This window comes from Haplochromis burtoni, unplaced genomic scaffold, assembly GCF_018398535.1.
Source record: "Haplochromis burtoni strain Fernald_Lab_line unplaced genomic scaffold, NCSU_Asbu1 Contig_620, whole genome shotgun sequence".
NCBI lineage: Eukaryota > Metazoa > Chordata > Actinopteri > Cichliformes > Cichlidae > Haplochromis > Haplochromis burtoni.
The window spans coordinates 162,266-183,623 of NW_024582981.1; the positions used below are offsets into that span (position 1 = coordinate 162,266).

Consider the following 21,358-nt stretch of genomic DNA (forward strand, 5'->3'; position numbering starts at 1 on the left):
AGGGAGATAGAGCTTTTGCCACTGTGGCCACCAGACTGTGGAACGCTCTTCCTCAGAACTTAAGATCTGCGGATCTTTTTAGAATTGCGTTTTGTTAACTTTTGACTGCTTTTGTTTTATACCTTGTGAAGCACTTTGTGATCTCTTATCTAGAAATGTGCTATATAAATAAAATTTTACTTACTTACTTACATAATTGATTCAACCTGAGTACATTTATTAGAATTGTTTTTATTAGAATTTAGACTGAAATTAAGTTTGCATTTCCATCTAACTAATATGATTTTATTGTATTATTATAGCACAAGGTTCAGTTAGCGTTGCAGAATTTCTTTTTTACTTGAGTAAGGACATTGAATCATTTCTTTAACTTTTACCAGAATATTATTTTTAAACCATGTCTGCACTTTTGCCAACACTACTCTCTATGCTACTGAAACTTATTAACCCTAGAATTTATCCCAGAGAACAGTAAAATGAACCTTTAATTATTTACATTTTAACTATGAATTTGCTGTATTCTTCTTATTTCAGTTGCTCCAGGGGTCTTAACAGCGGATTATCTGCCTCCATGTCCTCCTATCCCAGCATTCTCCTCTGTCACAACAGTCCTCCCTCTCTACATCCATGAACCTCCTCTGAGGTCTTTCTATTCTCCTTGTGCCTAGCAGCTCCATCTTCATCCTCCTTTGTCCAGTGTATCCATTCTTCCTCCTCTGCACGTGCCCAATCTTACCTCACCTCTCTGTATCCAAACTGCTCAAAGTGGGCATCCTACACATTACCATCATATGTCTAACTACATTCTCCTCTAACACCACCTCTCACCACCTTTTAGATTGCAGTCTCTGCATACAATACAGTCCATCTGTGAGTACCTTCCTCCCTCTTGATGAAGTAAATGTTCACCAAATTTATTTACATCATTTCCTCACAGTGCTGCTGTGTATGTCAAAGAATGTGCAAATGTGAAAGACATATGCACATTTTAAAAAAGCTATGCTTTAAACTGGATCTGGACTGATACATTTAAGCTTCCTGTTCCACAGCCAGATATAGCAAACATGGAAATCAAATTAATTTTGACTGACTGAAAAGATATTTTTTGTGTGTGTTCTATTCTAGTAGCTGCAGGAGGTAAAAGGTCTGAGCTAACTTTACAGCTGAGCTTCACTGACTGTTGTTAGAAAAGTAGCGCTTACTATAAAACATGGTTTCCTAACAGATAATCTATCAGGCTGAAAACATGCTGGAAATAAACATAGTTGAGGTTAAACTGAAACTCTGAACTTTACCTGCTCCTGACCAGGTGATCTGTTCAGCATCAGTTAACGTGGTGATTTAGCTTACTCACACATTCATTTGTAGAGACAACGCAGTATTACCAACCTTATGACATCCTCACAGTTTGATTTAAATCAACCAGTCATTCATTCACATGCTGCTGTTTAAAAACATTTTATTGAATCAAAATTTTACACTCAGAATACATCAACATTTCATCTGCCCTTTGACCCCGTCTTTGTCCTCTCTACACGTGGAGCGCCATCATGTTAGCCTGGAGGACTCGGGTGGATTTACCACTTGCCTTAAATATAATTGTACTATATTAACAGATGTGTTAATACTGAAGGGAGCTTTCTGTTTGTTCAGCTCTGACCATGTGACCAATAAAATATCCTCAGGACTTCAGGTGTTTCTTAGCCATCAAAGAGACGACTGGTTCAGGTGAGCCACAGGTGACTTAGCAAACAGAAAAGCTGCTCAGTAAGAATGACGACATCACAGATGAGCCCTGTATTACAGCACTGAGCCTGAGATGTGGTTGAGATCTCGGCCTTTGTTTAAACTTTAACCAAGTGAAGCTGTGAGGAATGTTAACCCTGTGTCTGATGACCTAACAACATGCAACCCCGACAAATTCAAACAAAGTTTCCTTAAACTGGCCTTGCAAACACAAACACAATTGGCAGCACGGACCATCATTTGGTTACCTTCAGAGTTCCATCCATGAAGCTTCTGCAGACAAGAATCTCAAACCTGATCCAAAGCATCTCTAATATACAAGTCAAAAAAGGCGCTCATACCATCTCAGACATGTCTCTGCATTATTTCTGAAACATGGGGACACAGCAGTGAGCAGTGATGTGAACTCATGTTTCGGGAACAAACTGAATATAATAGTAATATAAACTGATGGAAACAAACTAATGAGAAATAACACTGATCCACATGGCTCTTTCATATGGGTGGGCAGTCAGTCAGGTCGCACAGCACTTGTTGATAAAACTCCAAAAATATTCTGATTCTTTTCAATCTATTTTACACAAGAAAATAAAGACGACCATAAAATCTGACTTCAACATGCATTCAACAGCAACAAAGGCTTCCATTTAAGCTTCAACAAAGAAGAAAAGAACAAGAGTAGAAGAAGAAGACAGATTAATATCAATAACATCTGTGTAATAAAAACACAACCTTTGACCTATCGACTGTTCTCATCTATTGCTGCAACTGAGTCAGTGCTCAGGTGTCACATTGCTATGGTTACTCGAGAGGTCAGAGGTTGGAGTCCAGATTGCCGTGGTTCAACAAGGTGATGCCTGGGTCCTCGGTGTGGGGGTCAGAGCTGAGAAATGGCTCAGTTTCCAACTCCAGCAGCGCTGGCAGGTCGGCCCCGCTGTCAGATTCAGACGTTTGGACAGGTGTATACTGAACCAGCTGCTTTCCTGCACCAATCAGAGAGCAGCACAGTGTCATGACATGACAACAGACAGGTGGATGGAGCAGCAACTTACTGAAGGCATGACTCACCCGTTCCGCTTTCTTCACTTCCCTTAGGAGCTTCATCAGACAGCAGCTAATGGGAAACGGTAACATCAGTGAGACAGGTCTGACATCATCGGCAACAGTACGCTCTTATTTTTGAAACAGCAGACCAAAGAATGTGAAATTTGCAACTCACGTTGTCCAAACTGTCGAGGTCAAAGTCTGCAGGCGAGCCAGATGAACTGAAAAACTAAGCACACACACCCACACAGTTAGTGACACACAAACACAAGTGATAATAATGTGAGGTGGTAACAAGAAGTCAGACTAACCTCAATAAATGGAACTGTATCGAAGGAGAACGTCTGTGTGTTGAGTATGTTCTGCAGGTTCTCTAAGCCGCTGTCGATAGTATCCACATGATCCAAAAGCTCAGACCTGAGGCACACAGGTGAGACAGGTCTGATGTTAGGTCACATGTCTGCCGTTATTCTACATTTTCCTTTATGTCTGCAGAGATCCAAATAAATACATGATCTGCATCTCAACTGTTCCATACAGGTGAGCTCAGTTTGAACCTGCCAGTTCTCTGCTGTTAATAATCTTATGCAAAGGCTCCACCCCTCACCCTGGCCACACACAGTATTTCCTGTAGTCAGAACATGCCTGAAACATTTCCTGCTGTGAGCCACCTAAGAAACCTTTTTTGACCTGTTGACCGGATTGCTTACTTCTGCACTTAGTTAATTGATTATATTTGGTCAATATAATCAATTAACTAGCTCATGACCTCTGATCAGCTAAAGAAGCTGATCTGGACCTCACACATTTGACAAGAAGAAAATGCAGAATGTCACCAGAAGACTTCAAAACTTTACAAATATTTACAAATCAATAATTGTTTGTAGAGTTAGTGATTCACTTGTCAGGTTGTGCTGAGAGGAACCGCCAAACATCAGGTGGGAGTCCACCTGCAGAGGGAAGGGGGCGTGGTCTGAAGGAAGCACAGGGGTTTTAATGACACACTTGTCCTGCAACAGGACCATCACCTAAAATGTAAGACAAACTGAAACCACACCATGGTTAGTTAAGAGGCTTTCAGATAAGGCAGCGCTGCACTTGCCATTCAAGTGGGCTGAATAGGAGGAGGTTCCTAAACTTGTAGCACAAACTTCAGACTGAGGTCTAACTCGCACACTCCTGACACAAGCTTGCAATCTGCATTCAGCAAAACACTTTCAGTATCCTGTCTGAGAGCCACTTTTCAGAAAGACACTCAGAATGTCAAGGTGATGGATGCAGGGGGTGGGGCAGCTGTTCAGGGAAGCTGCAGGTGTTTGTTGGGGCAGTTTCTGGAGAGATGCTGGGGAAGCTGTCAGCAAAGGGTGACGGCTTCCCCAGCGTAAGGGTGGACTGAGGACAGTTTAGAGAGACGGTTTGCTGGGCAGCTCTTTGCAACCTCGAACACAGTTTCAGCTTTAGTCAGAGCAGGGCCACTGTTGGGGAAATACTTGGGCTAACTCTTGGTAAACACTCATAGTTGTTCATCGCAGGTGGTACTAACTCTATTAGAAGTCTCTATGAATGTTTCACAACTGCATACTGGTGTAGTCACACTTACCTGTCAATACAGGCGATGGCTTGACATTTCTTCTGAGGTGTTGTTGTGCTGGGGGCTGTGTTTGCTGTGGTAACAGAGGTGAGTGATTGGGTGGATGAGGCAGAAGACAGGGGGCCAGTGGAGACGGGGCTCATCACCACAATGGGACTGGCTGCTGAGAGAAAGATTTTTATTTACCAGAAATGCTCTGAACAGGAATCAAACTGCTAACCACAAACTTAATGTCTACCAGTGGGAGCACTGCTCGTGGAGGTGACTGGGGTGGGTGGCTCATTCTCCTCTAGGATGGAGTTAATGAAGGTGGTGGGGGAGAAGGGCGTGTCCACTGGTGCAGCCACTTCCTCCAGAACAGGACACACCTCCACCTCCGGACTGGACGGCTCCTCTTTGATATCGACTGATTGGCTCTCTCTGCAAGGAGGTTATGCACTCTGACTTCTGAAGGATCAATCACTTACTGACTAAGCAGGACTAATCTGATCAGTACTCACCCTTGGTCCATCCAATCACTAGCCAATTCATCTGAACCAGATGTGGCCATGTCTGTGATGTCAGAAATGATGGGTCCTGAAGTCACAGAGGTGTCCGCTGAGAAGAGATTGGCTGCAGCCTGAAATGAAAAACACAAAAGCACAAGTGACCAAGTGAGGACAAAGATCTGCACAGGTAGATATGAAGAGTCTAGTTTTCAAAGCTAAAGCTAGACAATCAGCTAATGTCACTCTGAAAGATAATCACTGCTGACTGTGCAGCTCTGAGTGAAAGATGTACATCAGAGACAAGTTACCTGCTCCAATGAGAAGGGACGGCTATATTTGGGCATTGAGTGGGTGTTGCCAGAGTCGTTGAGCATCAGAGGACTGCAGAGAGAGTTAAAATGAATAAACGAAAATGCAAAACATGTAGCAGCTTAGGCTGCTGCCCCTGCGACCCGGCCTCGGATAAAGCGGATGAAGATGGATGGATGGCAAAACATGTACAGACGAAACTGAATTTAAGGTCAGGTATGAGAGGGAAATGGAACTGGTACTTCAAAATAAGAGCAAAAGTCTGAAATTTGGGCAGTTGGATCCTCATTTTATCACCTGGGAACATTTGCTTGAAAATGTTCTTAGCAGAGAAAATCTCACAGCATCCAATCTGCACTTTGAAATTATCTAGTGTCTAAGTCACAATTGTAACATTTTGTGGTGTACAGTGTAGCATTTGTTGTAGTATCTATGGTATCAAAAAAACACTTGCATCTTCCTTTTGACTCCTAGCAGTCTGTTGGACTGAATGAGAGACACCAGGAACTGTATGAGCTGGAGAGAGAGAAAGACAGGCAAAGAGTTCATTAATGTTAAGATAATGTCTGACAACTATGTGGCATCACTCTCCCCTGAGGTTTTCATATTTTTAGAGGGATCACATCAGGTGTATTCTTACAGAGTTCTGCTAATTGGAAAGGTGTGGACAGTGAGAACAGGTACCTTGTTGACAACTTTCTGCTGCTGAGTGTGTTTCTGTCTCAGACTGGCCACCTCTCTCCACAGAGCCTCGTTCTCACTGAAATACAAAGTCAGCCTTTAGTCAACACTGCCGAGTGGTTTCTAGCCCCGATTCTGGTTTGGTACTTACTGTTTCATTGTGACGATCCTGGAGTCGATGGTTTCTTGTTTTCCCTTCATCAACTGGACATCGTTCAGGATCTTATTCACTTCCTCTGCAGAGATTTTCGCATCATCCTGACGCACTGATGACACCTGTTCCAATCACAGCATACCGTTACCAAGGAGATGGACAGGACAGGTCAGATTGGGTTCTGAGTTCGTAGTACCACATGCACAGCGATAGATTAAAGGCCACTCTGACCCCACATTAAGGGGGCTATACAAAGTATTTATGATTGATTAGCTGTATCCTGTGATGTCACACAGCACTCTGAATCATCACCTTTCAGAGGAAGTCCAGCAGAGTCTGCCTTTAGTCTATCACCTGTCTGCATTTTTAGGTATTCTCTGGTGTGTGAGGCACTACATACGTTGGTGACTTTGCGTTTGATGTTCTCCAGCAGATGTTCTTGTCCTCTGATGAAGAATGGGTGCTGAAACTCTGTGTCATCTCTCTCTGGTTTCACCAGACCACCCTGCTCAATGTGCACCACCTTACGGAAACCATCTGAGAGAAGTACCATTACACCATCAATAAAGGATGTGGACACCATCAATACAATGCTACACTCGCTAATATCACAGCTGCTCTTTCTGGCTCTTCCATAGTCCAGATGCCTTTGCATGCACAGTGCTAGAAGTGGAGCATGCACAGGTGGGCCTGTCCTTTTCTTCTATCCTACTTTTTATAAAGATGGTTCTGCTGAGTGTTGAGAAAAGTTCAGCTTTTCAGCATACCAGTCAACTAGCACTTCTTCAGTGACATGGAGAAAAAGAAGTTGCTCATGCACAAAGATCGTCATGATGAACGATCAGTTGATATACACAAACCGGTACCTCCAGCGCACAGACCAGTACCGGTCTGTGAGTCGTTTGGTACCGGACCACGAGAGTTGAGGCTCAGGTGTGAAATTTGTGGTTTTTATCGTTAACTCTGTTTCCCTGGGTCTTTTCCCATGTGTTATGAATAAATGTTCTTTTTTGGGGGGTACCGATATTCATTTTATTTGTTGTATTTATCCACAACATCCGTGAAAATATTGTCGGACATAAACTAGTCTGTGGCGCAACAAAGGTTGGGGACCACTGGCTTAGCTCATTAACTGCTATGTTAACTGCAGGCTACCTTGCCTTGTGATGACTGGTTGTTGCTGCTATGATAATTAAAGCAGCAAAGAAAACCCGCTAAACACCAGACATTTGACTCATATCTCAATGTTTCTTCACAAAGCACACCTGATTGGATGAATCTTCTTTCCCAAAAAATAAATCAATAAAAAAAAAAAACAGTGGTGATAGCCCCACCTCTGAACAAGCTACCATTCAGAGGTGAGGCTAACACACTGATGATTCCTTGCTGGTTACTCACACATGTTGAGTTGGCGGATAAAAGAGGCCATGTTGTTGTGCTTGAAGAACTTTGGCAGAACTTCTTTGGAAAACCGCCCCTGGTCGAACACATGGAAACTGGTACCACTCTTATACAACAAGAGAAAAAGAATCTGTATTATTGTGGTGGCTGTGATTCAGGATGCAAAGCAGGTCATCTGTTAATCAGAAGGTTAGTGGTTTAATTCCTCTCTGCTCCATTCCTTGGGCCACATACTGAACCCTGAGGTCCGGGTGCTCTTCGATGCGTTCATTAGTGTGTGACCGTTCGACAGAAAGCGCGCAGGTTGAAAAAAGTGTCGCATGAATGTGTGTAAATGAGACATGGTGTATAAAGCACTTTGAGTACTTGAGTATTAAGGAATGTATAAGAACCACTCCATTTACCTTATAATCAACCGATAAAAACAGAGACTATATACGCTCTTACGAATCTCCAGGAATAGATCTGAAAGTCAGAGCACACTGCTAACACTTTAATCTCAGCTGTCTGCTCTCCTGCAGACTGTGTCTGACCAGCTCACAGTTTATTGATTATTTCAACATTTTTGCTTTTTGTTTTTTTTGCACATCAGGCGCTGATGAATAGATTACTGATTGGAACTCTTATTTAAACAGAACACACTGCAGATGAAAGTGAACTCTTTCTTTGGATCATCTATCCATGGAAGAAAAACAACGATATAAAGAGAACCCATTCATTTTGTGATCCATATCCTGCCACGGAAGCTTTATTTAAAGGAGGTGAAGAACAAGAAAATGTTTGTTGTTAAAGCAAAAGTAAGCGCTACATAGCTAGCTTAATTATGACAACCCCAATCAGGATTTTTTTTTCCTTAAGTATTTTTAATGATCTTTAGGCATGAAAAAAATATCTTGTAACTTCATTTCTTAAACATGTATTTTTCAAATAGTTTTTTACATGTCCACTTAGGTGGACATTTGGAATGGGTGGCAGGGTACGGGGTGACACATTAGTGTCCAGTGTAGTGGTTTATGTGCAAGTATACCGTCAACTCTGACACAAATACAAGAAAACAGCCTTTGAATAGGTGTCCACTGTAGTGAGCACTGTGCGTGAAAGGGTTAAACACAAACTACCAAATGTAAATCTTACATTTTGTTGACTTGGATATTTACAGTGTAGTTCCAGAAAAGTTCAGGTAGTATTAATTTGTCACAATAATATCATGTCATAACAGTAAAGTTGACCGAGTATTTTTCTAATGCCAGTTAAATCATTCCTGCACTGCACAGCCAGGGTTGTTGTGAAAAGCAGATGTAGCCAATAAGAGATAGGAGGTGTGCTTACATGTTGGTGCCATAATCAAAACTCCTCTCTGGCAGTTGTAAATAAATGTTGATTACTGCATCTGATAGCACAGCAACTATCTGGCACTTTGGTTTCTAGTTAAACTAGGAGACGTTCACAGGGAGGCTGGAGAGCAAAGGACCGCAGTATTGTTTTTGCCATCTAGGTGGGCGTGTGGCAGTAATGAAAACCATGGATTAAAAGTTCATTTTCCTTTTTAAACTACACTAGGAAATTACACTTGAGAATCTTTAATCTGGTGTTACATGACCTTCAGCTGTGGGCGGAGCCTAATAGTTATGCAATTAAAAAAAACAAATAAACAAAAAAAAAACCCACCTAAAAATCAGGAAAATAAAGATGGAGACCTCTTGGTGATAAGTGGCTGATTTCAGTGCAACTGGTAGTTAACACCTGCAGCTGTACAATGTGTGGGCTATGACACTACAGTGACATCAGCTTATTTGAATTCAGGCTTTATGCCAATCACCAAAACAGCTGCTGGGATCAGTTTGTCAGAAAAACAACCGTCAACTGATCATTTACTGACTAGCTGATGATGTCTGAAATCATTTGACCTCTGACGTGAGATCTGTTAGCCTTAATAGCTCACTGAAGCCAAGCTAACTGAGCTGACCTCTTTTCCTTAGTCAGTAAATAAAGTTTGTCAACAAACCTGTCTGCATTCCAGTTTAAATAAAGTTGTGTCTGTTTCTGCAGTGTAAATAAAGTTAAACTTGTCTGCGTTAGCTGTTAGCTATTAACGTGCGTACCGGACTCCAACAGATGAGCGGGTCGGTGTCCGGGTCCTCCACCAGGGTCCACAATTTGGTCAGGAAGGCCGGGACGTTCCCGCTGCTCAGCACCGCCCCCCCTCCTCCGGGATATTCCATCTGAGAGACGAAAACCGAGCACACACCTGAGCTAACGACGCTAACTGCTAGCTGCGTCAGAAAGAAAACAACGAACTACGACTCGGGTCCTTGATCTGACTCGGACCGTGCCGGTTTGGTCCCGCTGCTGAACTCAGAGTTCCCCGCGGGGCTGCAAACAGACGTGCTGAACTTTATTTCACTTAGAGCAGCGACAACTCCGCAAATCCGATAAAACACAACTGCGCAGATAGCTGCCCAGCGCGGTCTGATGGCGTCAGCACAATACGTAACCCTAACGTTCTGTCGCGCTGTGATGTGATGAGCAGTAAGGCGGATTATTATTATTTATTTATTTTTAACTTCATTAGCAATTCAAACATTACAGATATAAATGAGCAAAAGACAATGTCAGGGGGTTTCGTGTAATAACAATTAGACACAGGCTAATCACAAGATACCAAACAAGGAGCATAAATGTATAGTTTTATTGCTTTTATATTATGAGAATGTTGTATAGTTTTAAAATATTGTCTGCTTTCATTTATAAAGCATTGAAAAGACGGTTTTGCATTAGAAATTTTGGATTCATGTATATGAAATTTAGCCATTAAGATTAGCAAATTAATCAAATGAAATGTGTTTGACCTATTTGCAGTGCAATCAAAAAAGCCAAACAATATTTTTCCGTAACAAAGATAAGATAAAAGAAACAACAAAAGCACAAACATCTTGCCAGAAAAGATTAACGCATAAGTAGGATCAAAATAAGAGAGAAATATCTTTCTTCTGGCAGTTAAAAAAAAAAAAAAAACAGTTAGCATCAATGTCTTTTTATATCGTACAAGAAAGGTTCTGGTGGGTTAAAAACTATGAATAATTTTAAAAGATATTTCCTTTAATTTCTTGGTTAACAGGAATTTCAATGGTATGGTCCAAATTTTCTTCCATTCCAGGTCCTAGTATAAATTATTCCAGTAAGCAACAGCCATTGGGACACAAGTTCTGTCTTTCTGAAACAGAGTTCTTATGCCAGGGTTGTTTTTCTTCTTTATAGTGGGAAAATAGATCTGCGTAACAGAGGTAACAGGATATGTATGTGTGTATATATCTATATCTATCTATATATAGATATATATATCTATATCTATATGTAGATATAGTTCCAAATATAGTATCTGTGCAGAGAAAAGTTGTGTTTATAAAGCAACGACCAGGAAAGAAGCATCTGGTCGTTGGCAAAGTTGGACAGTTTTAAGGGGATTTTATCAATATTGTAATTACAAAATAAAACAAAGACTAAAATTTATTTATTTATTTTTTTAATTTGGAATAAAGTTCCAAATTGATGTTGGGTTCCTGAGAAATTGTTTGATCCAGTTTACTTTAAACACATTGTTTACTGTAGAAAAGTCAAGAAAGTTTATTCCACCATGTTGGTATGAGTTGGATAAACTGCTCCCTTAATATAATGTATTGTATTCTTATAAAGGAGTCTGTCAATATCCACCAGGGTTTCTTTATTTACATCAAGAGACAAAGCAGCATAAGTCAATCGAGATAATCCCTCCGCTTTGGTGTGTAAAACTCTGCCTTTCAGAGATAAATCCTGTTGGAGCCAAGAATTTAGTTTTTTGTTGTGTTTTATGTCAAACTGGATTGAAATTGAAGAAGTATCTGGTGGTTTGACTTTTATTAATTACCAAGGTAAGTGATCGACTCTTTCACTGGAATGCCAGCAATAGAGGGACTGGTAGAGTTTCTGAGGGCAAGCAGTTCACATTTACCGATGTTTTAGTGGAGTGCTGAAAGCTACAGAAAAAGCATCAGTTGTGTTAATGTCTATCTGCACCTGTGAAGCACTTTTTAAAAAGAGGGTGGCATCATCAGTAAGCTGACTAATGAATTTTTCTTTTCTGCAATTGTAATGCCTTTCAGGGGACTACGTTTAATATAGTCAGAGAGGAGCTGAGCACAGATGAGAAACAAATATAGGGAGATGGGGCAACCTCGCCTGATACTACGGTTCAACTTAAACCTAAAGGATGTACCTGCATGTAATTTGATGGAACAATTAGCATTTTTGTACATTGTTTAAATAGCATTCTGAACATAAGGGCCAAAACCAAATTTGCCCAAAGCCTGAAAAATAAAACTGTTCAATAGTATTGAACGCTTTACAGAAATCTATAAATAAGATAAAACTATCAACCCTACAAAAATCTGCATAATCAATGAGGTCAAGAATAAGTCTAATGTTGTTGGATATGTGTCTGTTAGCCATAAAGCCAGTCTGAGTTTCATCAGTAATATAATTTAAAACAGCTTTCAGTCTTTTGGCAAAGATCTGAGCTGGATCTAATACTCATCGTTAAGAAGGCAGATCAGTCTCCAGTTGTCAAAATAAACAGGATCCTTCTTTAGCTTTTGAATCAGTGTTAACAGACCTTCTGATAAAGTGGAGGGTTGGACGAACTGATTTATGAGTCTTTCAGTGTACACATTAAGAGGAAATGGGCCTAGTTGATCTGCAAAAGTAATGTAGAATTCAGAGATTAAGTCATCTGTTTCTGGGGAATTATTAAGTTTAAGACGTTGAATAGCAGGTAGAACTTCACCAACAGGTATTGGCCTATCGCAGAAGTTCGTCTTATCTTCCTTTATAGTTTGCGAATCAGAGAGTTGTTCAGAGCAGCACTCTCATTATAATCTGACTTGTATAAAGCTTTATAAAATTTGGAACAATATTAAGTCTCCAAACAGAGATTTCTCTAGTTTAAAAAAATAAGATGAGTGTTGTTTGCCTTCTTCTAACCACCATCTGTCTCCTTGATCTCATAAAGCCTCCCGCATTCAATTTATAAATGTCATTTAATTTATTCTGTTGCAAAACTAAATCAATCTCATCATCTTCCGATCGGTTCTGGAGCAGTTATCCTTGTAACTACATTAATTCCTTCAGTTTTCCTTTGTTTTGCTGTTGAAAAGCCATACTCAAATATTTAGCAGCTTCAAATTTGAAAAGCTCCCAGTTTTGACAGTAAACATGACTGGCTAGGGATTTATCCCAGAAACATTTAATCAATAACAGAATATCTTCAATCCCTGTCTCGTGTTTTAGAAGGGAATTATTAGGTTTCTAGTAGCAGCTCCTACGCGCTTGGGCAGCATGAAGACTTAAAGAAACCTGAAGTGATACCGCTTTGTGTTCTGTAAGTTGAGTTGGCATTATATTGACTATTATGTTATTCTTATCTAAGCAATCAGGGACTAATCAGAAATCAATACAGGATTTAGAAGAGCTGGATTTATTATTCCATGTACAGTTTGGCTTTAGGGTTCTTAACTCTCCAAATGTCTATTAAAAGAATTTTTTGCATAAATGTATTTATAGCAGAGTTATTTGAGCAAGGTGGGCATCTGTCTAAGGAAGGATCTATTATATTAAAGTCACCTCACACTAATAACAGAAGATCAGGGTATTTGATAATCAGAACAAAAAGCATGTTTCTGGGGCGTCCAACAAAAAGTATTTTTCTGACTTAGAGTTAAAACTGTATAGATTGGCAAGAAGAAAGACATTATCAACACTGATGGTAAATTCTAACACATAATGACCTACTGGGGTATACTTCAGAGTGTATAACATTCTCATTAAATTTGTTCTTCTTTTTTTTTCACCTTTAATTTTTTATTAGTTTTAGTTAACATTTAAAACGATACAGTAAAGAAAATTACAAACAAACGAACATATATGCAGTCTGGAGTTTACATTTCTTTTTCCACCAAATTTCTTTTTATGTTGTGTTTTTGGTGCCACTTCGGAATGCTTTCCACTTCCTCCATTGTCTATCTTTACATCCCATCAGTCTAATATTGAATGTGATTTTTTTCCATCTCTGAGATACCCTCTACAATCCTAATCCAATCTTGTTGAGTAGGAGGGTCTGGGTGTAACCACTTCTTTCTGATTGCTTTTTTAGTTCTGGCTAGAATTATTTTTACCAGATATAAGTCCTCCTTTTGTATCTGTTCCTTTATGTTTCCAAGGTACATCACTTGACAGGTGTTTAGGAGTGCATAACCCAGATTATTATCTATGGTCATTTTAAGGTCTTCCAAATACTTTTTAATTTTTATGCACTTCCAGGATACATGTGAATGATCTGCTTCTGTTTCTCCACACAGTCTCCAACATCTCTGTGGACTTGAGATCTGTTTACTTTTTATTTTGGATGTAATGAAAAAACGCGTCAAATTTTTCCAGCAAAATTCCCTCCACAACGGCGAATTCATTGTGCTGTGTTGTATTTCACACATACTGACCCATTCCTTCTCTGTTATAGTTACGGCAAGTTCAGCTTCCCATTTCTTTTTAAGGTAAAAGGTTGTGTCCTGTCTATCTTCTTCTAAAGATCTATAGAAGGTGGAAATTGCTTTGAATTGTTTATGTTCATAGCAATTATTTACTAGTCCAATAACACCCAATGGTTTTTCAAGCCATTCAGTCTTTATTTGCTTTACACAATAGTCCCTTACTTGCAGATATCTAAAAAAAAATCTCTATTTTCCAATTTGTATTTATTTTTTAGTTGTTGGAAACTCATTAGTGTTCCATTTTTCATTAGAGTAAAAACTGCTGTAATCCCTTTTAACTCCCACTGTTTGAATGTTTGGTCCAATTGTCCCGGCTTAAATTTTTTATCATGTCTAAACCATCTCAGCAAAAATAATTGTTCTTTTAACTGATGTTTTTCTATTACTGTGTGCCATATGTCTAATGTAAATTTCACAATTTGATTCATTCTACTTTTGTAAGAGGTCATTAATTGTTTGTCAGAGATAAAAATTTGAATTTTGTTTCCCTCAATTTCTTTCTCAGTTTCCTTCCACTGTGCCTCATATTCTGGTCTACACCAACAAACAAGAGGTCTAAATTGGGCTGCGTAAAAGTATTCCCTTAGGTTAGGCAAAGCCATCCCTCCCTTACACTTCAGGAGTTGAAATGTTGTTAACCTTGTTCTGGGCTTCTTCCCATCCCATATAAACCTTGACATCATCTTATCCCATATTTTAAATTTACTTTGAGGTATAGAAAGTGGGACTGATTGAAACATGTAAAGCAATCTTGGGAGAACGTTCATCTTTATTATTTGGATTCTAGAGTAAAAAATTTGTAGGTATTTTTCTTCAGGAAGGTGTAGTTTTTAGCTTTTCTCCAGATCTGGTCGCAAGCTGATCTTGTTGAAAACCGAATGATAACCAACCTTGACTTCTGATTTTCGTTGTAGCGGCCCAAGTGATGAACTACATCAACGCTGTCCCTAAATCCTGCACTAGTCTACCCGACAACGGCGCAGCAGATGTCAAAAACCTCTGATGTTATTTCTGGAAACTGACAATTATGTTAAACATACCAACTGTACCCCAAACAAACAGAAACCTACTACTGTTTCCTTATTTTTAAATTCTAACAGTGAATTGAAGATGCTCAAAGACATTATGGAGAGTTTTATTGATCGGGGTGAAAGCACTCTTCTGATCAACAAGTTCACCAATAAGTCATCAAATGATCAATATGTTCATATGTACATCGATGGTTTTTGGCTGAACAACTATCAAAATATCTTGCATTTTATAAGGGGGTGGGACAACGGTGAACAGTTACAAGAACCAATTTCGTTTCACATGGTCATGTGGGACAGCAGCTGGCAGGAGGACTCTTCATTCCACTTCAAACATCTGGAGCCCACAATCGAAAAAAACCCCTCAAAACCACAACTACGACGATCTTGCTGCTGATGAAGAAGAGGATGAGGCTGATGAGGTGCTTCCAATGTATCTCTGCAGGAAGTGGTTAAGGCTGAAGACCACACCCCAGCAGATGGCAGGGTCCATGTTGATGAAACCATCTAGGTTCATCTGGCACTCTGAGGGGAAAACGCAGCCCAGTATGATGACATCATAACTACATGGTACACGCGATTACACACGCTAATAACTGGGAAGTCATGTAACCTGCAGTGCATATAGGGGCGTACGTAGGGGGAGGCATCTTCCACGATCCATCAGAGTTCCTCATGTGAGATCGATCAGATGCGAAGTTCAACAGGAAGCTGTCAGCAGGAACCACACGAAACTTCCTGGCAGAGAGAAGGGGAAATTGTAACTATGATGTCACTCAGGTGTGTGTAGTTTCCTGTCATGATGCTCAGCTGTGTCTTACCTGTGGTATTCTGGTCTGATGTCACTCTCTGAGCGTAAGGCTTGGGCAGCGTAAAGCTTCAGGCTGCAGGGAAACGAGAGCGTTGAATCCAGATCATACACTAGAGAGTCCGATTGATCTGCCTGCAGCAGGATCACATGGTAGTCCTGAAACAACGATGTTATCTTTAATGTCATTTTGACATCATTTGTGTTTATGTCTGTGCTCTCACAGTATTAACAGTGACATCACAAACCCAGATAACCGGCAGGTCTCCGTGTCCAGACTTCTGCTTCCACAGAGGAACCTCAAAGGAGAACAAATACAGAACATCAGCTTTAGAACCTCACCTGAGATGTTTCAAAAAACCTAAAAAACCAAGTGGATGTTTTTAGTTTTTAAGTTCATGTGTTATTGTAGGGTCTTTACCCAAGAATATAAAGCACCTTTTGTTTGGAGGCACCTTTTGTTTTTGCGATTTGGTGCTATATATGTAAAACTTAAATGACAGATGTCTAAAAGAGCATGACAGGTGTTTCACAGAACCATCCTTTAATCCATTTTCTGCCACTTATCCGCATTCGGGTCATGGTGCGGCAGTCTGAACAGAGAAGCCCTCACCCAAGCCACCTCCTTTAGCTTATCCAGGGGGACGCTGAGATGTTTCTAACCCAGCTCTGAAATGTAATTTGCCTCCTCCTAGCATTTCATGCGCAGAATAACTCACCTGGGAGTTATCCAGGAGGCATCCTTGCAGGATGCCCGGACTACCTCAAACTGGCTCATGGAGGAGCAGTTGGCTGTATTCTGAGTCCCTCATGAATAATCAAACTCTATCTCTAAGAGAGAGCCCAGCAACTCTTTGAAGGAGACGCATTTCATTCAGTTTCATTTATATAGTGACAAATCCCAACAACATTTGCCTGAAGGCACTTTATATTGTAAAGTATATACAATAATAGTTTCTTCATAACCTCTCAGACCGGTTTCCTCTTTTTCTGTATTTCTTTGGTATAGTCGTGATTAACTTAAGACCTTCATATGTTACTTTTTGTTTCTATGCCTGCCATATTATGTGCTTTTTAAACTGGTACTCCAGGAAGCAAACAATAATGGGCCCTTTCACTGTGTGTGTTTACATTCTTGGCAATCTTCAGCAATGAGCAAAAAAATTTTGTCACGAATCCTATGCTGTCATTTCTTCCAGACCCCTCAGGAATTCTGTGTACCCGTATGCTGTTGCGTCAATCTGGACTCTAGATCATGACATTTAGCAGCTAGTTTAGCCACTTCTTGAAGTGCAAGACAGCAGTCCTACGTATTGGTTTAATATGCATGCTGAAGGATATATCCTGGTCAAAAATGACTCCAAGATTCCTCACAGTGTTGGAGACCAAGGTAATGCCAACCAGAGTAAGCATATTGTTAGATACCATATTTCTATTATTAGGGCAAGTACAATGAGCTCAGTTTTATCTAAATTCAGAAGCTGAAAAGTTAGAGGTCATCCAGGTCTTTAAGACATTCCTGCAGTTTAACTAATTGGTCTGTTTTATCTGGCTTCATGGGGAGATAAAGTTAGGTGTGATCTGCATAGCAGAGAAAATATGTGCTATGCCTTTTAATGCTCCTATCACATAACCCCGTGGAACTCCATAATTAATCTTGGCGACGTCTGTGGACAGGACTGTCCATGTACATAAACAAATTGGAATCTATTACATAGATATGATTCAAACCACTGCTGCGCATTATGTTTAATACCTACAAGCATGTTCCAATCGCTGTAATAAAATGTTTCCCCACCACATGCTCCAACTCACCACCAGACGGTGGTGAGTTAATTGACATAGAGCAGCAGATCTGATGATACAATTACAAAATCCATCATCTTCATTTTAAATCTGACATTATACTGGCATTTGGTTCTCACCGTTCTCGTCTCATTGGAGATGAAGATCACAAACAGATGTTCCAGCGGTGCGGTTCTCTGTTTTCTGACATAGTCACAGAGTTTCCAGACATTTTCTTCACTGCAGAACAAGAACAGACAGAAGGGCAACAGACAGTCAGCCTGTAGGGCTTCCTGAAAGTTCTGAAGGATTAGTGTGTCCTGCTGATCCATCTGATCGTTTTTATTGATGGCTAATAGAAAATGTTTCACCAAGTCTTTAACTCCAATTCCAATTCCACACATTGCTATCAAAAACATTCACTCCTCAGTCAGAACCTACACAACACAGAGAAAAACACACACCTGAGGACAGTCAGGAAAAAGGGATGAAGAACTTTTCAGACCGGAATCTCACTGAACCTGAAAAGAAAGTGCTAGCCAAAGGACTCCATTTTGCCATTTCTCCTCAACAGTTGCCCACAGTGGACCTCATCACAGCCACAGAAACCGCCATACGGATTAATAAATTATCACAGACAGAAGCAGAGCAAATCAAGATGAAAGTCTCAGCCACCCTCTCCAGTGCCAAAGTCCCTCCGTCTAACCTCACAATACAAGAAAAGAAGGCCGTCGCTTCCCCGAGCAAAGACCACAACATCACCATATTACCAGCTGATAAGGGAAGGTGCACCGTGGTCCTAAACACTACAGATTACCACACAAAGATCACTACTCTCCTCAGTGACAAAAATACCTACGAAGCCTTAAAGCGAGACCCCACAAGCAGCCACAAAAAGAAAGTTATAGCTTGCCTTCAAGACCTTGAAAAGGACAAAATCATTGACTGCCCTTTATATCATCGCCTAAACCCAGGGGATGCCATACCCTGCATTTATGGACTTCCTAAGATCCACAAAGAAGCTGTCCCACTCAGACCCATTGTTAGCGGCATAAACTCAGCTACTTACAACATTTCAAAACACCTAGCTACCATTTTAGCACCTCTGGTGGGGAACACCCCATATCACATCAAGAACTCCACTGACTTCACCGACAAGGTCCAGAAACTTACCCTGGATCCAGATGAAACCATGGTGTCCTTTGATGTAGTCTCTCTCTTCACTTGCATACCCACCACGGAGGCCGTGGAGACTGTCAGAAAACGACTACAAGAAGACAGCTCCTTGGAGGACAGGACCAACTTCACCCCCGATCAGATTTGCACACTGTTAGACTTCTGCCTTACCACAACATATTTTAAATACAATGAGGGTTTCTACAGGCAAAAACATGGCTGTGCCATGACCTCCCCGGTGTCACCCATTGTAGCCAACCTTTACATGGAGGAAGTGGAAAGAAAGGCTCTTGGCTCTTTCAAAGGAAGAGTACCCAGCCACTGGTACCGATATATAGACGACACCTGGGTCAAAATCAAAACACAAGAAGTGGAATCGTTCACTGCTTACATAAACACTGTGGATACAAACATCAAGTCCACCAGGGAAGACACAAAGGATAACTGTTTGCCTTTCCTGGACTGTGTCGTGCGCATTGGAGAGAATGGAAACCTCAACATTGAAGTTTACCGGAAGCCCCCACACACGGACCAGTACCTCCTCTTTGACTCCCATCACCCTTTGGAACACAAACTTGGAGTAATCAGGACCCTACACCACCGGGGAGAAAATGTTCCCTCTAAGCCTGAAGGGAAAAAGAAGGAACACACACATGTTAATGAAGCTATTAAAACAAGCGGTTATTCTAATTGGGCTTTCATCAAGTCTGCAAAGATGCACAGAAAAGAAGATCAGGCACCAGCTAAGGAGGATAAGAAAGAAAAATGCAACAACATTGTCATTCCCTACGTAGCCGGTGTATCAGAAAAACTCCAGAGAGTCTTCTCCAAGCACGACATCCCAGTTTACTTCAGACCCAGCAACACACTCAAACAAAAACTAGTTCATCCCAAAGACAAAACTCCTAAACACAAACTTAACAATGTGTATGCTGTACAGTGTAGCGAGGAATGCCCAGACCTCTACATTGGAGAGACCAAACAGCCACTTCATAAACGCATGGCACAACACAGAAGAGCCATCTCCACGGGACAAGACTCGGCATCTAAGAGGACAAAGGTCACTCTTTCGAGGATGCAAATGTTCATATTTTGGGTCCTTCACTCTAGTTAGCAGTGAGCGCAGCACACGCCACGTGATCAGGAGCGCTGATATAAACAAACTGAAGCAAGAGCGGCAATAGCTCTGCAACTAACACACAGCAACAGATACACATATAAGAAGAAAGTTGTTAGTATGATTGTTGTATTCATTCTTAATGTAAATTGATAATGAATGTGTGGATTTGTATGTTACCATAGCAATTTACTGCAGGAAACAATCATATTGATAAAGGTTTGATCACTGACCTGTAAAAAAATAAAAAATAAATGAAAGGGCCTTTAAACAAGATGGGGCGATACTCAAACTGACCAGCAGATGTCACTGTGGACATGGGTTTCACATTTTTTCGAAGCCTCGATACAGTTCGGTTGTATGTTTGTTGATAACCTGATATTAACACTGTTTAAAGGAGGATTATTATTCCTTTAAATGTTCTTGTGATTTTTATTCTCTCACTGACAAATTTAAAGAAACTGCGCTAAAAATTAAACGGAAATCTGAACTAGCCAATCATTGTAGTTGCAGCTGCTTTGACCAGACGTGTGTTTACAATTCTCAGGAGCCAAGTAATGTTCTGACACAGAGCCTGCACGTCACCTGTTGCAGGTATGTCGGGACTCACCAGTAGCAGCTCGTGTACACGCAGTCCTCGCGCGTCGGAACGAGTCTCCGATTCATGATCGGGTGTTACACTGAAAGAGCTCCAAGGGAAACGGGCTGACGCCAAATCCGCTAAGGGGACTTTCAAATTAAAAGCATCGACAAAGTAACAGTAAGACTGGGGTCTAACTGCTAATTTCACTTTGCTGCCGCCACAAGAAATTAGCTTCAGTGCTCCCTTAGTTACCTCCTACATTAGAGACGCTGCATCCTTCATGAAAGGAGGACACCGTTTACAGCAAAACACTATGAGAGAAACAAACTGACCTCTGAACCTGTTAGCTAGCTTAGATTTTCAGAGAATAACTACTTTAGTATACAGTCCCCATTCACTCAGCTTAACTCCTTCTGCTCAGCACCATAAATCATCAGAAAAGACTTGTTTTTCATTAAATCTCTTAGAAATTTTAATTTTTGTAAACATCTGCACTGCAAATTTCTCAAGTTTTAATTAGATCTTAGATCAAATACTTCATCAAACTGAACTGAACAAATCTGTTCATATCATATTGATTATACGGTGAACTAAAAACTACATGAGTGAAAATTTCTCACTGAAATATAAATAAAACCCAGACAGATCTGGATCATCACTCCAGAAACTAATTCAAAACAAGCTAACAAGCAAATCTAAAACTAGAATAACTGTGGTGAGATGGGCGGAGTTCACAGGGGGTCCAGGCTCCTCAGCTAACTCTGTAAATATCGCTGTCATGATATCTGAACTTAACATCTTAAACCTGATCGATCACCCACAAATAGCCAATTATGCATGTTTTTATTCATCTTTAATGGCCCTAGACA

General features: G+C 40.5%; 2 protein-coding genes across 7 annotated transcripts; both read right to left on the reverse strand.

Annotated features, from left to right (window-relative positions):
• Positions 1–1,442: 1,442 nt before the first annotated feature.
• Positions 1,443–9,900, reverse strand: hsf1 (heat shock transcription factor 1). 3 transcript variants are annotated; one of them, XM_005948809.3, is made up of 15 exons: positions 9,517–9,900; positions 7,412–7,520; positions 6,414–6,550; positions 6,011–6,135; positions 5,863–5,938; positions 5,633–5,694; positions 5,178–5,250; positions 4,882–5,000; positions 4,620–4,801; positions 4,391–4,541; positions 3,692–3,763; positions 3,102–3,207; positions 2,966–3,019; positions 2,815–2,860; positions 1,443–2,729 (listed from the first exon to the last, which is right to left on the reverse strand). In XM_005948809.3, the coding sequence occupies exons 1-15, from the start codon at positions 9,634–9,636 to the stop codon at positions 2,560–2,562; spliced, it is 1,602 nt and encodes a 533-aa protein (XP_005948871.1). In that variant the 5' UTR covers positions 9,637–9,900; the 3' UTR covers positions 1,443–2,559. The 3 variants fall into 3 exon arrangements, with proteins under 3 accessions (XP_005948871.1, XP_014185248.1, XP_014185249.1); XM_014329762.2 differs by having other exon boundaries at positions 4,391–4,544; XM_014329763.2 differs by lacking the exon at positions 3,692–3,763 and having other exon boundaries at positions 4,391–4,544; positions 9,517–9,899.
• Positions 9,901–15,111: 5,211 nt separating this feature from the next.
• On the reverse strand, positions 15,112–21,208 carry wdyhv1 (WDYHV motif containing 1). 4 transcript variants are annotated; one of them, XM_042214857.1, is made up of 6 exons: positions 20,517–21,208; positions 17,754–17,853; positions 16,077–16,127; positions 15,842–15,963; positions 15,634–15,758; positions 15,112–15,545 (listed from the first exon to the last, which is right to left on the reverse strand). In XM_042214857.1, exons 1-6 carry the CDS (start codon positions 20,570–20,572, stop codon positions 15,397–15,399), a joined length of 603 nt encoding a protein of 200 aa, XP_042070791.1. In that variant the 5' UTR covers positions 20,573–21,208; the 3' UTR covers positions 15,112–15,396. The 4 variants fall into 4 exon arrangements, with proteins under 4 accessions (XP_042070791.1, XP_005948875.1, XP_005948874.1 ...); XM_005948813.3 differs by having other exon boundaries at positions 15,657–15,758; positions 15,842–15,987; XM_005948812.3 differs by having other exon boundaries at positions 15,842–15,987.
• Between the last annotated feature and the right edge of the window lie 150 nt (positions 21,209–21,358).